This window comes from Haemorhous mexicanus, chromosome 14, assembly GCF_027477595.1.
Source record: "Haemorhous mexicanus isolate bHaeMex1 chromosome 14, bHaeMex1.pri, whole genome shotgun sequence".
Lineage (NCBI taxonomy): Eukaryota > Metazoa > Chordata > Aves > Passeriformes > Fringillidae > Haemorhous > Haemorhous mexicanus.
In genome coordinates this window covers 19,973,513-19,991,986 of record NC_082354.1, presented here as the reverse complement: position 1 = coordinate 19,991,986, position 18,474 = coordinate 19,973,513, and the positions used below count along the sequence as shown (strand labels likewise).

The 18,474-nt window shown below is 58.0% G+C and overlaps 2 protein-coding genes across 2 annotated transcripts; one reads left to right on the top strand and one right to left on the bottom strand.

The window, feature by feature from the left end:
* Positions 1 to 1,230: 1,230 nt before the first annotated feature.
* On the top strand, positions 1,231 to 6,753 carry TSPAN6 (tetraspanin 6). Its single transcript, XM_059859273.1, has 8 exons — positions 1,231 to 1,353; positions 1,448 to 1,636; positions 1,867 to 1,941; positions 2,498 to 2,596; positions 3,168 to 3,323; positions 3,967 to 4,050; positions 5,746 to 5,845; positions 6,055 to 6,753. Exons 1-7 carry the CDS (start codon positions 1,267 to 1,269, stop codon positions 5,812 to 5,814), a joined length of 759 nt encoding a protein of 252 aa, XP_059715256.1. The 5' UTR covers positions 1,231 to 1,266; the 3' UTR covers positions 5,815 to 5,845; positions 6,055 to 6,753.
* Positions 6,754 to 9,503: 2,750 nt separating this feature from the next.
* TNMD (tenomodulin) lies at positions 9,504 to 18,023 on the bottom strand. Its single transcript, XM_059859200.1, has 7 exons — positions 17,938 to 18,023; positions 17,681 to 17,815; positions 14,349 to 14,489; positions 13,451 to 13,552; positions 11,528 to 11,681; positions 10,149 to 10,321; positions 9,504 to 9,798 (listed from the first exon to the last, which is right to left on the bottom strand). Exons 1-7 carry the CDS (start codon positions 17,971 to 17,973, stop codon positions 9,589 to 9,591), a joined length of 951 nt encoding a protein of 316 aa, XP_059715183.1. The 5' UTR covers positions 17,974 to 18,023; the 3' UTR covers positions 9,504 to 9,588.
* Between the last annotated feature and the right edge of the window lie 451 nt (positions 18,024 to 18,474).

The following is an 18,474-nucleotide window of genomic DNA, read 5'->3' as shown; positions in this document are numbered from 1 at the left end:
CCGGGGCCGGGGCCCCGCGGGGCAGGGAGAAGCGAGGGATGGGCTGGCACGGACAGGTAGGAGCGCTCGCGTGGGGTGTGCCAGGGGACGCGCCGCTGGCTCAATGGGCTAATTAATTATGTGGCGGCCAGGCTGGGAGTGCGCCAATTAATGACTGTCCCGGGTAGGAGAGGGCAGCCGGGAGGGGCTGCTGCTGCCGGGGTGGGGAGCCCGCAGCCCCCCGCAGCCCCCGCAGCCCGGGGACACCCCCGGGACAGCCCCGGCAGGGCTCAGCCCGCGGAGCGCGGGAAGGCCAGGGTGCTGTAGTGCCATGTGCAGGGCCGCGGGGTGGCAGTCCCGCTGGACACCTGGACATGCGGTGGGGCACTGCAGGGCTGGAGCAGGAGAGCAGGGACTGGCGCTGGCTGGCACCGCGCAGGAGGTGGCACGGGACAGGCAGGGGGTGGCACCGGGGAGGCAGGGAAGGATGGCATGGGTCGGGCACAGAGTGGCACGGGACAGGCGGGAGGTGGCAGCGGGTGGCGCCAAGCGGGTAGGAGGTGGCATGAGGCAAGCAGGGGGTGACACCGGCAGGCGGTGGCACGGGACAGGCAGGGGGTGGCACTGGAGAGAGGGTGACACGGGCTAAGCAGGGAGTGGCACTGGAGAGAGGGTGACACGGGCTAAGCAGGGAGTGGCACTGGACACAGGTGGTAGGGATAGGTACGGGGTGGCACAGGCTAGGCAGCAGATGATATTGAACAGGTCGTGACAGGGGACAGGCAGGAGGCGACACCAGACAAGGGGTGTCACAGGACAGGGGGTGACAAGGGACAGGGGGTGACAGGACAGGGGGTCACAGGGGACAGGGGTGTCACAGGACAGAGGGTGGCTCCGGGCAGGGGGTGTCACAGAACAGAGGGTGGCCCAGGACAGGGGTTGTCATACGACAGGGGGTAGCCCCGGACAGGGGGTCACAGCGGACAGGGGGTGACAGTGGACAGGGTGTGATAGTGGATAGGGGACGTTATAGGACAGGGGGTGACAGTGACCGGGGGGTGTCACAGGACAGAGGTGGCCCCGAACACTGGCCGGGGCGCCCTCTGCGGGAGGAAGGGGGAAGAGCACGGCGCCGGCCGGCGCGCTCGGCCATTTCCGTGAGCGCTCGGCCCCCTCCGGCGGGGGGCGGGCCCGGTCGCGCTCGGGGGCGTGTCGCGAGGCCCCGCCCTGGGGCGTGTCTGGAGGCCCCGCCCCGCCCCGCCCGTCCCGCAGCCGCCCGTGTCGGCCATGGCGTCCCCGTCGCGGCGGCTGCAGACCAAGCCGGTGATCACCTGCCTCAAGAGCGTCCTGCTCACCTACACCTTCGTCTTCTGGGTGAGCGCCCGCCCTTTCCCCCGTCACCCGTCGCGGCTGCGCCGCCCTGTCGCGATAGTCGCGAGCCACCGCGGCTTTCCCCTCTCCCCACCAGGTGTCGGGCATTGTGCTGCTGGCCGTGGGCATCTGGGGTAGGGTGAGCCTGGCCGTCTACTTCTCCCTGTTGGACGAGAAAGCCACCAATGTCCCGTTCGTGCTGGTGGGCGCTGGCACCGTCGTTGTCCTCCTGGGCACCTTCGGCTGCTTCGCCACCTGCCGCGGCAGCACCTGGATGCTCAAGCTGGTGGGTGGTCTGGGACAGGGCGGGATGGAGCCCCCTCCTCTCCTGATCCATCCCGACCCGTCCTGATCCATCCCGAAACACCCCATCCTACTCCTGTCTGGTCCCATCCCTACCCTACCCCATCCCATCCTGTCCTCCCCATCCTCTCCTCCTCCACTCTCCCCTCCCGTCCCATCCCATCCTGTCCGACCCCATCCCATCCCCTCCCATCCCATCCTTTCTGCCCGCAGTATGCCATGCTCCTGTCCCTCATCTTCCTCATCGTCCTGGTGGCCGCCATCGTGGGGTTCGTCTTCAGGCACGAGGTGAGTCTGGGTGGCCACTGCCATGTCCCAGTGCTGCAGAGTGAGTTTGATGCTGCTTTTACCCCAGTGCAGTCACAGATGTCACCGAGGGACAGAGGGGCTGCCTGGCAGCAGTGCTTAGTTTAGTAAAGATAGGGTTAAACCGTCACAAAGAGCAGCTTGGTCCCTGTAAGGACCCAGAAGGACCAGCCTGGGTGCAGGGTCAGTCCAGCACAGTACACGTCCCTCCATCAGAGCAGGCAGAGTAGCCCTGGACTGTAATTTCTGGCTTTGGTCTATCTTCTGCAATAATTTCAGTAATTAGAGCTCCTGGGAGGGTTTCTGTGCCTGCTTGGGAGGGAGCTGGCACGGTGCATGTCCTTGTTATTACAGGCAGCATCCCTGCTGCCACAGTGCATCCAGCCTGCCCTCTAATACAGCCTCTAATTGCCTGGTGCTGGGAAATGTCTGCTGGCCACGGCCGGAGTCACTGCTGCCATCCCCGAGCGGTGACTAACGCGGGACGTGGGCCTGAGGGCAGGAGGGACAGCACGGCCCTGACACCTCTGTCCTACAGATAAAGACAAGCTTTGAGAGTAACCTGGACCTGGCCTTGAAGGACTACAACGTGACTGCAGATCCTCACAGCGAGGCCGTGGACACCATCCAGAGAACGGTGAGAGCCCCAGGTGGGGATGGCTGAGAGCCCCAGGTGGGGACGGGAGAGAGCCCCCAGGTGGGGACGGGTGTGAGCCTCCAGGTGGGGACGGGTGTGAGCCCCCAGGTGGGGACGGGTGTGAGCCCCCAGGTGGGGACGGGTGTGAGCCCCCAGGTGGGGACGGGTGTGAGCCCCCAGGTGGGGACGGGTGTGAGCCCCCAGGTGGGGACGGGTGTGAGCCCCCAGGTGGGGACGGGTGTGAGCCCCCAGGTGGGGACGGCTGAGAGCCCCAGGTGGGGACGGCTGAGAGCCCCGGGCTGGCAGCAGCTGGGGATGAGTGAGAGCCCTGGGCTGGCAGCAGCTGGGGATGAGTGAAAGCCCCAGGTGGGGATGGGTGAGAGCCCTGGGCTGGCAGCAGGTGGGAATGCTGTCCTGGCCCAGGGTGTCCCCTGTGACCTCTGTGGCACCAGCATCCCTGCTTTGGAATTTGGCAGATGCTGGGTGGGATGGGGAGAGCCATGGCAGTGGTGGTGGGAGCAGGGGTCAGTTCCCTGTGTGACCAGGCTCCCCAAATGTGCTTCCACTCCAGCTGCACTGCTGTGGAGTGCAGAACTATTCTGACTGGGAGAGGACTGAGTACTTCAGCCAGAGGGGCATCCCCCGCAGCTGCTGCAAGAACCAGAACGACTGCTCCGAGGAAGATCTGAAAGACCCAAACAAGGCCCAGCTGAAAGTGTTTGTGAATGTAAGTTAAGCTCAGAAAAATCTGCCTGCTGGTCCTGGAGATGGGAAGGGCAGAGATGGGTGTGGGGAGCAGGGCTCATCTGTCCCTGCCAGGCTGGAAAGAACTGCTCTATCAATGCTGATGTTCAGTGGCCCAGGGACTCCCCTGGAGTGGGTAAGGGTATGGAATCCTCCCTTCTGTCTGAGGTTCCCTCACTCCTTCCTTCAAGATCAGGGCCCAGCCAGACCCAAGCACTGGCCTTTGGGGATGTGTGTTTTGAAGAGCAGGTGAGTAAGGAAGCAGCTTCCCAATAAAGTTTGTTTCGGCAGTGCTGACATCTCCCTTGGGTGCAAAGTCCTGGCCCGGTGGTGAGGGCGTGTGACCTCATCCACAGGGATGGTTGGGTGATGCAAGGGCTCCTCTGCTGAGTCACCTGGCTCAGGCTGGGAGCAGCTCAAGGGCAGTGCTCCCCTTGATAATGCATCTGGGCTGGGACACTGGAAATGGCTTTGCTGAGGCCTGGCAGGAGGGGTCAGCCAGGACCCCCCTGCTGCCAGCACAGGAGCATCTTCCCCTGGAGCTGTGGGTGCTGTGGGAGGAGCTGGTCTGTACTCCTGGGGGTGGAAAGCCCTGGATCCATGTGCTTGCTTTGCTTCCTCTGCAGGGTTGTTTCTTCCTGGTAACGTCAACAATGGAGTCCAAGATGAGCGTTGTGGCCGGGATCTCCTTTGGCATCGCGTGTTTCCAGGTAAGCCTCCCTTGTCTGGCTCGGGGGGAGGGCAGAGTGAAGCCAGCACGTCTCCAGAGGGATTTAATTTCAGTGCAAAGTCTGGTGTGTACAAAAGGTTGGTTTCAGTCAGGGAGGAGCAGCTACTCTGTGAATTCCTCTTGGATTCAGCCTGACTGCTGTGCGGGCTCCAGTCTCTTACACCCAGGGCTGAAGCCCCAGCTCTGTTTCCTTGAGCCCAGGTTTATTTGGGAAGATCTCCTCCCTGAAACGACAGACTCCAAGAAAAAAAACAACAGAGATGGACAAACTCTCTGCTCCTGCTGTTGGCAGGGATCAGATCTGAGCCCTTCCTTTTCCTACCCACCCACACTGTTATCAGGGGTGTTTGGCATTGCTCCTGCTTGGTGGGGTCACCGTGAGTGCCGCTGTGGCACCACTTGTGCTGGTGGCTGACCACCCTACCCTGCCCTATGTCCTCTCCTGCAATGTCTCCTTCACTTTGTCATGCAGGGCACTCCCTGCAGCAGCAGCAGCAGCGTGCTGGCCAGCCCCAGCTCCAGAGCTTTTTCCTGGCAGGAAGGGGAGGCCCCTGCCCCCAGGGCGGCTGACGGCACGCTGGGCTTTCCCGAGGTGCCGAGGGCTTTCCGATGGCTGCAGGATGTGCAGCTGGCCCTCCTCCAGCTGCACTGGGCAGGCTTGCTGGGCTCTGGGGCTGAGCAGCCAGCCCTGACTTCGGAGGGGCTCAGATTCTGCCTCCCCTTGGCCTAGCACCCAGCGGCCGTGCTGTGAGTGTCAAGGTGCTGCTGGCCAGGACTGCAGGCTGGGGAGCAGGACCCTGCTGAGATACTCAGCTGCGTGAGCTTGTCCCTGTGTGTTTTCTGTACCAGATGGACTGAACTGGGGAGAGGTGGGAGCCTGCAGCTCATGGTACTGAGTGCTTCAGGAGAGCCCAAGAGCCGGAGCTGCTCCGCTGTGCCCGCTGCTCAGCCCACTCCTCTCCAGCTGGGCTGGGCTGGCTCTGGGCTCACTGAGATGTGCCTGATACATGAATGGTGAACTGCACACACACTCCAAGCTGCAGCATTATCTCAGCTGATGGCAGGCTTGGGAATTGTAACCAGTTCCTGGCTTTTATTGCCCCTTTGACAAGCTTGGCTGGGTCACGCCTCTGACAGGGACCCATTGTGCTGATGTGCCTCTAACTTGGCTTGTGGAGGTCAGAGTCATGCAGGAGCTGGCCCTGGAGTCTGCACAGGCGCTGGGAGGCTGTGCTGTGACAACAGAGCACGTGTGATAGCAGTACCTTCCTGATGTGAGAGCAGCAGGCTTGCTTCCCCAGTGTCCTTGCAGCAGGGAGAGGTGCTGCCATTCTCTGGTGACTGTGTAATTGGCTGTGATGTTCCTGGTGCCTGTGTAATCTCTGCAATTACCATAAAACAGTCAATGCTTCACAAAGCAACTTGTAACAGGATGGGACCTGGAGGATCTCTTGTGAGGAGCTTGTTTAGTTGGTGCTGCCAGGATCCTGTGCTTCAGCCACTTTGGGTGGTTCTGAAGCAGGGTGCAGCAGCCCTTGTTGTGGTTTGTAAACCCCACTGTCCATCCTTGGATTTCATAAAACCCTGGATCAATTTGTGAGGTTTTCTCCTGAAAACACCTCTCCCTGGTTTTGGCTGCCTCTGACATGTGGGGTTTGTTTTTTCTCTTTTTCAGTTGATTGGCATCATCCTCTCCTGCTGCCTGTCCCGGTACATCACCAACAATCAGTATGAGATGGTGTAGCTGGCCCCCAGCACTCTGTGCCTGTGGCTGGGTATGTCTGTAAGCCTGGGGGGCTGCCTCTGCCCACCTGGCTGCTGCTGGTCACCCATGGGGTGGGGGTACCACATGTGGGGGGCTTAGGGTTAGAGGGCACCTGCAAGACCAGGTCTGCTGTGTCATTTTACCCCGTGTCATTTCAGCCTGTGTATAAATCCACATAAATCCATCCTGTCTGCTGACACTCTGCTGTGTGCATTGCAGGGAATGGCTGGGGAGGATGCCTCCACCTCAGGTTTTCCTCTGGATGCCACATCCTGAAGTCTTGCTTTGAACTGACTGATCTTCTTCTCAACTAGCTCATAGGAAGGAGTGCAGCAGCTGTCCTGGTGCACTCAGGGCCTTGTCCTGACACTACTCTGCTGTGCCACTGCCTGGGATAATAATTGGTGGGCTGTGGTGGCTGCAGCCCCCAGCTCCTGCCCCAAGTGCCACACTGTGCTGAGCTGACTGTGCTGCTTCAGCACAGCTCCCAGGTGTCCCAGTGCTCATCTTCAGTGCCTCCACTGGGAAAGAGATGCTTCCCCTTGCCTCGGGCAGCCCCTTGACATCCCCTCACTCTCCAGACACAGTTCTTGAGACAGGGCTGTTGAAACACAGTCCTGCCTGCCTGAAGCCTTGGCTCAGCAAGGTTGTTGCCAAGCTGTCTCCTCCCTCCCCTGGGTTTTATATACTTTTTTATAGTTGTACTTCTTTAAGGACGGGCTGTAGTGGTTCTCTGTAAGCTGTAGTGAGGGTTGGTGATGTAGCTCCTGGTGCCTTTACCTTGGTAGGTGTCCTTGCACCGATTCAGCTGTGACTTGATTGTCAGTATTATATGCTGCTTCAACTCATTTTATGTATTGAGTAGAATTCTTTTTGTCCTGAGACACAATAAATATTAAGATATTTTACTCTATGAAACCTCCTTGACTTTTCTTTTCATGTCCTGGAAATTCCTCTGCTTGAGGAGCAGCAAGTCCCCCGGGGCTGATCTGCTCACTCTGGGCCAGCCAGGAACCTCTGGCCATTGCAGTTTGCATTCCTCCAACGTGCACTGGTGCACTTCTGCTTGCAAATAACTTCTGTAATTGAATTTTCTTCATAACAGCGGTTGTGTAACAGTGCTGGAGCAGAGGGCCTGGAGCACCCCAGCCCAGGAGCAGGGTGGGTAACTTCAGCCCAGTGTGAGCCATCCTTGGCCTGCTGGCAGCTGGCTTGGAGCAAAGGGCAGGGCAGTGCCAGGCCCCAGCTGCTCCCCAGGGCCAGAAATGTGGATTTAAGCTTTTAAATTCATTTGTTACTGCTCATGTTTGGGCTGTTTTGTCAGCAAGCCTCTGCCTTTGTGAGCCTGGTGCTGCAGTGAAGCACTGCTCTGCCAAGCTTGGGGGATTTTTGGGTCTCAGGCACTGAACTCAGACGAGCTGTGTCTGGCTGGATGTGGGGCTGCCTGTCCTGTTCCTAGGGAGGAGGCAGGTGTAACCAGGGCAGTGAAGCCACCACCAGCAGTGGTGGCCCTTTGTCAGTGTCACCCCTCTGGCCAAAGCTGCCTGGGTGCTGGGTGAGCTGCCCCAGCCCAGCAATGGCCTGGAATGGGCCAGCCTGGCTGCTGAGGGAGGAAACACCCCAAACCCTTGTGTAGCACTGAGCCCAGGTGAGTAAATCAGGCTGTGGTCAGCTCCTGGCTGGCTGAGAGCCTCCTGGCTCAGGTGGTGAGGCAGAGTGTGTCAGAGCTGGGGGGGCTGGAAACTGGCTAAGGGCAGTGATGAATGCATGGATGGATGGATGGAGGCAGGGCAGGGACACGTGAGAAGCAGGAATGGATTTGGATAAACCCATTGTCATCTTAAATCCTGCACAGAGGGAAGGACCCTGCCCTGCTCTGTGCCCCTGCAGGCAGATTCCTTCCTGGGGCACCCAGTGGAGGTGATGCCAGGTGGATGGGGATGGTTCTGGCAGAGGCTGGCACAGGGAGCATGGAGGTTTCCAAGCAGCTGCAAGAAAACCAGCATGGGTTGTGGAGGCTTGTGCAGGCCTGCTCATCCCCACAGGCATCAGAAGCACTGCAGCCATCAGAGGGCGTGGATCTTACCTGGTTAAATAGCACTGATGTAGACAAGTCACTTGAATTTGGAGAGATGTTCTGGACGTCCTGGCAAAGGCATTGTGTGCACCCTGGTCACCTCTCTGGGCACTGAGCAGGGACAGAAGTGTTGCTGGCTGCCCCAGGGCTCTGGTTGCTTGCAGCAGCTGTGGCTGGGTGTGTTTCACACATCCCCCCGCTGTGTTTGCACCTCCCCTCCCAGCGGGATAAATGTCTCAGGGACTTGTCAGAAAGGCTTGGTGTCCCCAAGGCTGGCTGGTGTCCCTTGGAGTGCCATGTGGGGAGCTCCCAGTGTTTTCACCACTTTGTCAGTGCAGCTGTGAACAGGGAGGAAGGGAGCTGCCTTTAGAACGTGCTCACATCCCCATGGGAGCTGCGGGGAGGTGGGGGGGTCTGGCAGCCCTGGGGATGCCACGCCTGGCACCTGTCTGTGTTCCCTGCTCTGTACATTCCAGCCATGGCAGTGTGCTCCCCTGGTGACACTGAGGGCTTTGCCCAGTGACACCTGCAGGATGTCAGAGCTCCTCAGCAGCAGCTGGCTCCCTGGGATGAAATCTGGGACCTGGTTTTGGTATGAGCCCAAGGTCTTGGGCAGAAATGTGACCAGGGGTGCACGGGGTTTTGCTGTAAGCCTTCAGCTCTGTGGCAGGCACTGTCCTGCTCAGGGCAGGTGCTCAGGACTTCCCTCCTGCAGCTCAGGCTTCGCCCATTTGTTGGTGACAGGGCTGGGGACAGCTGGTGGCACCTGGGGTCCTCCACAGGAGTGGACTCCCTGTGACTTTGGCCGCTCAGCTCCTCAGGGATCTCCTTGTGCCAGCTCCCTGTGCCTGTGCTGCAACAGCTCCGGAGGGGACTGGTGGCACCCCTGAGCTGTCAGCAGCTGAACCGAACCGTCAGAGCAGGCTGGAACTGAAGGTCAGGCCATGCTGAGCAGACAGCAGCAGCACCAGGGCCCCTGCACGCTGCAGTGGCTGCACCTGAGCTACGGATGCTCCTGACGAGGCAGCCACGCAATGAGATCACTTCGCAGACCCATTAGGCGTCAGGCTGAGACTAAACGACTTTCCATTCTCTTTGCAATCGCTCATACAGGACGTTTATTGTTTGCCTCTTGCTGCTCAGCCTGGCTCCCGCAGCCCCGCGGGGGCAGCGCAGGGTGCGGGGTCCATCCCGGGTGGTGCCGCGGCCGGCAGGGTGCGGGCTCACCGGGCACCGGCCGGGCAGGGCTACGAAATCACCGGGCACCGGCCGGGCAGGGTGCGGGCTCACCGGGCACCGGTCGGGCAGGGTGCGGGATCACCGGGCACCGGCCGGGCAGGGTGCGGGCTCACCGGGCACCGCACCGGGCAGGGTGCGGGATAACCATCACCGCACCGGCCAGGCAGGGTGCGGGATCACCGGGCACCGGCCGGGCAGGGCTGCGAAATCACCGGGCACCGGCCAGGCAGGGTGCGGGATCACCGGGCACCGGCCAGGCAGGGTGCGAAATCACCGGGCACCGGGCAGGGTGCGGGCTCACCGGGCACCGGCCGGGCAGGGTGCGGGATTACCGGGCACCGACCAGGCAGGGCTGCGGGCTCACCGGCCGGGCAGTGCCCCGCGGCGCTGTCGGTGTGCCAGCAGGCTCCTGGAGGCTGGCAGCAGGCACGGCCCGGCTACACCCTGCCCAGCATCCGCGCGATCCACCAGTTGCAGGGCATGATGATGCGGCAGATGACCCTGCCGCCCTGGTAGCAGTAGGGGTAGGGGTAGTAGCCCAGCAGCGGCTCGCACACCCGCCGGCAGTAGCGGTTGGCACGGCGGCACTGGGCACAGCAGTAGCCTCGCTCATCCCACAGAGGGTGGAACTCCAGCCCGTTCTCCGACTGCCGGCAAGAGACGGAGTCAGAGGGGGCTGCGTGGCTGAGACACTCGGGGAGCGGGACAGGACAGCCTGGGAGGGGACTCTGGGCACCCCAGGGGAGGAGCAGGGATCCCCGGGGCCATAGAGACACCCCAAGGGCATGCACAGGGCATCCCAAGGAACGCCGCCGGGGCACCCCCGACCATGGCCAAGATAGCCCAGGATGGTGGGCAGGGCAGCCCAGGGTGGGGGTCCCTCAGGTAGGGCAGGGCAGCCCAAGGCGGGGGTCCCTCACTCAGGTAGGGCAGCCCAGGGCAGGGGTCCCTCACTCAGGTAGGGCAGGGCAGGGCAGGGCGGGGGTCCCTCACTCACGTAGTCGTTGACGGGCAGGTCCTCCTCGGTGAGCTGCCGCGCCCGACGCTTGGGCCCCGCCCGCGTGTCCTCCTCCAGCTCGTGTTCGTTCCCCCCGTCCAACCAGCTCTGGCTGTCCATCAGCAGCTCAGGCTCTTCTTCTTCTGCCCCTTCAAGGTTGGCCAGCTCAGGAGCTACAGGGAGAGTCCAAATGTCGCTGTCAATAACCACGGAACAGGGGGACAAATGCAGCAGCAAGAATGAATGTCTACCAGAATTTGGTGCCGAGGTACAAGAAAAGCCCACTGCAAACCAGTGCTCCATTGCCTCCTGCTCTCACCCAGCCTGGGGCAGGGCTGGGGGAGAAAATGGCCCGTTCCATCCCCATGCCCATGGGTGGCTGTTGCTGGCATCTCCTGCATGGGGCTGTGGGTGTGCAGAAGTCCATCCTCCTGGTGGGCTTTGCTGTTGGGGGGTGGATTTGTAGAGCCCCATCAAAGCAACATGATCTGGGGCAGCTCATGCCCAGCCTCAGCTCCCTTAGCTTAGGAAAGAACCACAGCAGCAATAATTTCCTTTGCTCAGGAAGGTGCCAGACAGCCTTGGGACACAGCTGTCCTGGCAAAGGCTTTGGATGCACCTTGGTGACCCAGCTGGACTCACTGACCCAGGACACTGCTGCAGGTGGGTCTAGCAGCAGGGACAAGGAAGCAGAAAGGGGACAGTAGTCGGGGGCACCAGCCTCCCTCTGCACCGGGGAGCTCAGGTGCCCACCTGCCCTCCAGACCACAGGTGAGCTGGCCAGTACCTTTGAGGATGCCATGTGCCTCTGTGGCTGCAGAGCAGAGGGAGTTTGCTCAGCAGGGATTTTTAAACTGGCTCATTTGGCTGGAAGTGGGTTAGAGAGAGCAGGTAATTACACCAGCACATCTCAGAGGCCACAACCTCTGCGAGGGCTGTGTAGTGAGCAGCTGGAGGTGGCAACCCCGCCGTGTGATTTAGATGCAGATGTCTGCTCACACTCTGATGTTCATGTGGTGACGAGAATTTAGGCGTCCCAGTTTCCAGCAGCGCTGCTTTCTTTGCAGGTACAAGGGATTATTATTTTTTTCTCCCTTGTTATGAGGAGGGTGGCCACTCTGCAAAGTGCAGGGCGGCGGGGAGCTGGCAGAAACAAGTGCTTTGTAGAGAGAATCTTCAGCCCCTGCTATTACACTGGCCATGATCTCCTGTGGTCACGGGCAACACGGTGTTCATGTCTGAGATGTACAACGAGGCTGTGAAAGTGGGTTCCCAGCATGTCACAGAGGGGGACATGGCAGGGGGCCACAGGTGGGCGGCAGGGCTGTTCCCAGTGAGAGGGCTCATGACCCCCTTGGGGAGGAGATGGCTCCTTGTACCTGCTATTGGTGTGGGGTGGATCCAGAAGATGGTCACATTTTTGCAGATGTCAAAAATTTTGGAGCTCTTCAGGAATTCCTTGTTCTGAATGGGCTTTTCCCCAGGCACCCAGACCACAGACTGCTCAAAGTAGGTGGTGGTGATTTCTTGTCCCTGGAAGAAGACCAAGACATTACCCTGGCGTGGTGAGACACCCTGTTCCCAGCGCTGGCTGCTTCTCCTCCCCTTGGCTTAGAGGCACCTCTGCCCTCCCAAAGAGCAGCTGGACTTCATCTGCCTTGGCTCGTGGTGCTCACGGGAGGCACATGCAATGCCCCGACAGCCCTCACCACCCTGCCCTCATCTCTCTTAGTTCATCACCCAAGACCCTTTTCCTGCACAGTCCCCACTGTCTGGAAGAGCTTTCTGGAGCCCCCCTAGTGTTTAAAACACAAGATTAAACCACCTCTGCTCTACTTTGCTCCTAGGATTTAATTCCTCTCTCCTTCTGCTACTGATTTTGTGATCGAACACTTTAATTTACTCCTCACAGAAATTCTTTGCACGGCTGTGTTCTGTAATTTATACCACATGTCTCTGCCGTTGCATTAGTCCATGGTGTGTTTTGGCAGGCACTTAGGGAGGGAGATATATAAAGATTATGGGATGGGTCTGCGCTGAGCTCTCTGCCAAGGCAATGTTGTCTGTGTTGGTGGTGGTAGCCCATAGAGCAAGATGGCAAAAAGTGCTTTTCTCTCCAGAAGGCATCTAGAGCTGTATATCTCTTTTATAGAGTTTTTCCTTGCGGCTTTGGGAAGTCATAGGAAGGAGCCAACACAACCCGACCCAGTCTGGGCCGTTTTTGGAGTCTCTGGTAGAAGCTGCAGGGTCGGGGAGGTGCTGCCTGCAGGACCTGGCAGCGTGCAGGCTCCAAGAAGACATGACTGGAGCTTAAATCTACATTTATCTCACTGGGTTTTACGTCTCAGCTCTCTACCCGGGGCAATGTTCTGCTAAAGCCTGGGAAGTTATATCCCTTTTACGACGGTAGCTGGAAAGATCTATTAGCTTCTTAGGGCATAATCAAAGAATCGGTGTCTGGGAATTTGGGTCATGATTCAGGGAAATGTTTCTGCCCACGCTTCATTTCAAACACGTGTCCTGCTGGCGTTTTATCTGCAGCAGCTTCCCTAGGGGGGATTCAATCTGCCAGCACCCGTCCTCTTGCAAATGGGGGGGCAGCAAGGCTGTGCCACCACCGGGGCCTGGGATGGGGATGGGGACAAAGGACCCCTGCTGTCACGGCACTGAGCTGTCACTCCAGGTCACACTGTCAGGGAGGGGTTCAGTCCTGGAGCCCACACATTTTCCATGCAGCATGCAAGGCTCCTTGCAGCAGGATGCAGGGCAGTTAAACGGATGCAGGAAGCAATCAGGCACATCAGTGGGACGAAGGTCCACGCAGGACCAGGAAGTGGCCCCAGCCTGGTGCTTCCCCCCTCTCAGATCTGCATGCCAAGAGATTTCTCAATTTGCATTTCTTGAACGTGGCTGCTCTTTTAAATCCCTTATTTCTGCCTCATTCTGTTTGAAAACATGAGGTTCAAATCTTGGAGAAAACAATTTGATTGACTTTTTGGTGCCTGCTAATCCTGAGCTGCCTTACGACCTTTTGGCTACAACAGGATTATTGTTCTTGATCTCTGGTATTGTGCTGAGAGGCTTTTGTCTGTTGCTTTCTAATCCCGTCTCTTTTCACTTGTTTTCATAAGCAATCCTCTGAAATAAGATCAGTTTATGAAGCGATCACAACTCATTATTTCTTTATTGCACATCTCTGGGAAGGCTGGAGCAGATGGGAAGGCAGCAGGAATGGCAGCCCCTAAGCCAGGGAGAGGAGTGGATCTCACAGGGCAAAGGGGAGCCCTGCTCTATTCACCTACCTCAAGCTCAGGGATCTTGGCCTCTGTCGTCTCAGGCAGGACTTTAGTCTGAGTTTTGATGAAACATTTTTGAAGTCCCACAAAGAAGATGCCAGTTATTCCCTACGGGATCAAAGCAGACACCCAAAAAGCAGTCAGGGCAAAGAGGAGGATGAATAACCCATTGGAGGCAGGGTACAGCTGGAGGAGGAAGGTTTAGTCATATTTTTCCTGTTGCTATTTTTGTGCCAGTTTGTTCAGCAGCGGTGCTAAGATGTCCTAACAGGTTCTCATAAGGGATATTGCATTTTATGGTTTGGGAGAACTGGGCTTTTTACAAATATTTTAAGGCAGGTAGTCATAAAATTTTACTTTGCTCCTCTTCTCCTGATAACTATCATGAGGTCTCATTATAATAAATAAAAATATGCAGAATAGCATCTGACCGTTATGGTTATATGAACATTCAGCCCCCAGTTCCTGCTAGGTTATTAGCTCAAAATTCTGCCATATGTCACTGCACAGGGTATTTCCCTACAAATTTTAATTAGGTTTCATAGAGAGCCTTCTTCAGTGTCATGAGGTTTTAATGCTCTCCAGACAGACAAATGCACTGGGCTCAGATAGACTGATGATCATTGCCTTGCTTTGCAAGGGTAAATCCAATAACTGGCTCTGGCTTCCAAGATGTATTTCTCTGGAACTGAACCACGCTACTATTAAATACAGGTGGAAGCTCATGTAGATAGCACATCTCTTTCCTTTGAGAGCACCCCCAGCGTGTCAGGGTCTGGCTCTCCTTGATGCAGGAATAAATAAATAGTCCTAGGACTTGCTCCAGGGCCTTCACAGTGTCCTGCAGGACCCACCAGTCCTGCTGCAGGACTGCAGGGTCTCAGGGACAAGCTGCCACACTCACGTTTTTGAAGTCATGGATCTCCAGGATCTCCTCACTGCCATTCCCGCTGCTGAAGGTCTCTGTCCTGGCCAGTGGGTCAATCTCCATCACAATCTTCTTCTTCTCACCATTGCTGAAGAACGTGTGCTCCATGTCATAAACCTGGGAGGCCAAAGTCACACAGGGGTCAGCTCAGCACCCTCTGGTTTCACAGGCTGTCCAGTGGGTGGACAGGCTGTGCTGGGTGTCTGACCACCACTGCTGGGGATCCTGCCATGGCTCTGGCTGCTCCCTCACAGCCCAGCTGTGAGCCAGAGCCACCACCAGACCAGCACGAGGGGAGGCAGCTCCCAGGCAGGAGCCTGTGCTGGGTGAAAGGGCAGGCTGCAGCCAGGGTGAGGAGCAATGTGTGTCAAGCCTGGGACGTGTGTCAAACCTGGGAGAAGATGCTCCTCACACACCTGCAGCAGCAGCTTTGCCCCAGCTCAGCCTTTGCTGGTGCTTTCTGTGGCATGAGCCTGGTTACAGCCCAGGCTGGACTGAATTCCCGAATCCCCAGGTACTTTATTCTCCCTTCTCCCTGGTCTGCTCGTGGCACACTGCATCCCTGGCTGCTCTGCTCCATCACGGTGTCCCCGGCTCACCTGCTCCCCCGTGTCCTCCCCAGCTTACTCGCTCCATCTCTGTGCCTTCTGTTTCTCCTGAAAGGCAGAGGTAAGAGCCTCTCTCTGCCTGGAGGAGATCAAGGATTGCCTGCGGATCAAAGACCTCCTCGAGGGCTGCTGCAGAGCTCCGGGGCGTTAGCAGCCGGCTTCCCGGCGGCGCTCATCCCCGGGGAGCGGCGCCGGCAGCGGCAGCGCTCTCCCGCTCGCAGGTGCTCGCTGCACTCGGGCAGCCCTCGGTGCCTGCGGATGCCTGACCCTTCCAGGATGAGTAGTGGCAGATGCTCTTTGAAGCACAAAAACGATCCTGCTGGCTCCGCGAGAGCTGCCGGGCCCTGGGGAGCCTCGTTTCCCAGATCGAACGGGGCTGCGTGGAAGTAAAAGGGTTTGTGCAAATCCCCCGAAGCCCGCGGGGCAGGGAGCAGAGATGGAGACACAGCGATGGGAGAGCCCTGTTCATCCCACGGCATGGCCCTGAACCAGGGCAGGAGCATGCTGGCCCCAGTGGTGAAGGACAGGAGCTCTGCCCTTAGTGCCAGCCCAAACCCCTGCTCACAGTTCCCTGGTTCCTGCACATCCTCCCCTCGGGGGTTCAAAGCCTCTGAGCAGTGCTCCCAGCATTGGTATCCCCTGTTTGGCACCCACCTGGGTGCAGAACTGCCTGTGCAGACGGGAACTGATGGGAACATTCACCCCTGCTCAAAGGTTAGAGGAGCGATGTGTGCCTTGGCAGCCATGGGCATCTCCTGATGGTCTGCAGGAAGACTTCGTAAAGATATACAGCTCTCCATGGATTTTATGATATGGAAAAACAGTCTGAAGCCTAAAATGGGTGGAAGGCCGCTGGTTTTGACTGACAAAATGCACACAGTGCCATAAATCATTTCAAGGAGGGCAGGATCCCGGGTGGCACCTTACCTTCAAGTGCCTCTCCATTTACAGAGAATGACTTTGGCCAGCACAGCAGCCAGCTAACCCACTTGGGCTTTGCCAGCTCTGTGCTGCTCAGAGAGCTATGAGATGTTTTATAGGGCTCAAAATGACACTTGCTGGTGAATGGTTGAAATATGTTCCTCTGCAAGGCTGCGATGAACCCCTCGTTAGCTGAATCATCAGCTGTGCTGGCTTGGCAAGGAGGCTGCTGTGCAGAGGGCAGAGCCGTGTCCAAGGCCACCCCTCAGAGGAACAACTCTTCTTTCAAGTTTTTTTCCACTCTCCAGTTACATGAAGGAAGCTTGAAGGGTTTCATGTTCATTAAAGAGTTTAATTCCCCTTGCCTGATATTTTTGAGCGTTACCAACTTCCAGCCCCTCCAGCCTGTTTGTCCTGAGGACTCCCGGGCCAGCTGGAGAAGCCCCATGGCCACAGGGACAGGGCAGTGCTGGGCTCTGGGAGTGCCTGTGTGCATCTCTGCTGCAGGAACAGCCCTGCTTTCTCACACCCTGCTTCCCGGCCCATCAGGTGTTGGGGTGTGCTACATGGACTCCATCCTCCACCAGTAAGGACACCAAGGGCTCTGGATGTCCTTTCTGAGGCTGGGGCATTGTCTCTGCACTGCCTGTCTGGAGAAAACCGCCCCTCCAGGGGTTAACAGCCTCTTCCTCTGATGGCTGGCATGACCCTTGTTTTTCTAGGAACAGTAGAGACTTTATACTCGTCTTGGCAGGATTCTGGAGGAACATATGGCTTTTATTGTTTTTCCTTTTATTTCAGGGGGTATTTATTTCTATTTGCTGATAAGAAGATAAAGTTTCCAGCAAGCAGGGTGCTTCCTCTGCCTGGCAGGAGGGCGGCCTGGCCAGGCTGGAGTGGCTCCAGGAGAGTGCAGGGAGCAGACTGGAGATGCCAGCGTGGGAAAGAGGCTGCCTTGGCTGTGCAGAGGAATTTGGAGATGTTCTTGAGAGCCAGCAAACCCCACTGGTGATGGGATGCAAAGTGGGGCCTCCTGGATGAGCATGGAAATTCAAAGGAAGGGAGGATGAGGGGCAGCAGGCAGGCTGTGGGTTTCAAGGTTAAACGATTCCCTTGGGGTGTGGGATAAAAAGGGTTTTGGCAGCACTGGCAGGGCGCTGGGCAGCAGTGGGCAGAGCCGGCCGGGGAGGCACAGCCCTGCTGCTGCCCCGACACAGCACCCACAGCAGGGCTGGGCTGCAGCTGGGAATAAAGGAGCCCAATCCAGTTAGCAGAGGCTCCTCCAGAAGCTAATCCGTCTCACCATCCCTCACATTGCAGACACATTAAAGTAAGAAATATAATCCATGACAATCAATCACCACTGCGTCCTGGCTTTCTCTCCTCTTTATGCGGTGGCATAATGACTTTTCCACCGGTTTCTGGCAAGATAATTGAAATGAAATGGAAAATATTTTCTTACTTGTCATAAAATTTGCTGCCGGTGAAATAAGAGAAACTTTAACTCTTCATGGCGTAGCTCCATTCCCCTGTAATTGTCAACTGGGGAAAGAGCATGGTGACGGGGCAAAAACCAGCCTGCATAAAGTAAAAGCTAGTTATGAATAATACAAAGATTTTTAAAAGTCCCATGAATACCTGTGGTCTGAGAAAATGCATTTTGTGAAGTCGCCTGGGTTTTGGAGAGTTGTTAAAAGTTTCAGCGAGTCAAGGGGAGGGGGACAGCCCTGTCTGGGGAAGCAACGCGCTGAAATGCCGGATCAAAGAGTTTTTACTTACTTTTCTGGGTGCTGGGTTCCAGAGGTATCTGACACCAAAAAATATCAGAATAAAGGAAAGGAGCAGCAGGCTGAAGAGCAGTCCGCAGAGCTGGTACCTGGGGCAGCTCTTCTCCCGCGGCTTGGCTGCTTCTGCCTGTTGAAGAAGAAAGCAGCGATGGCCAGGCTGGCCGAGGTGCCGGCGGGAGGAGGACAGCCCGCCCCGGACCCTGCTGGCACCGCGGGGATGGAGGGTGGCAGGGCAAGCCGTGAACTCACGTCCAGAAAGCGGCAGTGCTCCGCCGTCCCTCCCATGGTCTCGTCCGTGTGCGAGGAGCCAGCCCGCTCCGAGGTGGAGTCAGGGAGCCTCTGGCTGCACACGCGGGGGGAAGGCAGGGCCGGGCCGCCCCCCGGAGGGACAGCCGGCTGTCCCCAGCGCTGCTGGCCCCGCGGTGCCATGGCTGTCACACGGCCAGGGCCACGCTTCTCTCTGATCTCTGCCGCTGCCCAGCTTGGGCCCATGTGCCAATGGCTGGAGGTGTCCCACGACCCTGGGGACAGGGACACTGCTGCACTGTCCTTGAGTGTGGGAACAGCCTGGGACCTGCCAGTGGGGTCCCTGTGTGGCAGGGGGCACGGGCATGGCAGGGGACATCAACATGGCAGGGGACATGGGCATGGCAGGGGACATGGGCATGGCACAGGACACAGATATGGCAGGGACATGGGCATGGCACAGGACACAGATATGGCAGGGGACACGGGCATGACAGGGGACATCAACATGGCAGGGGACATGGGCATGACAGGGGACAC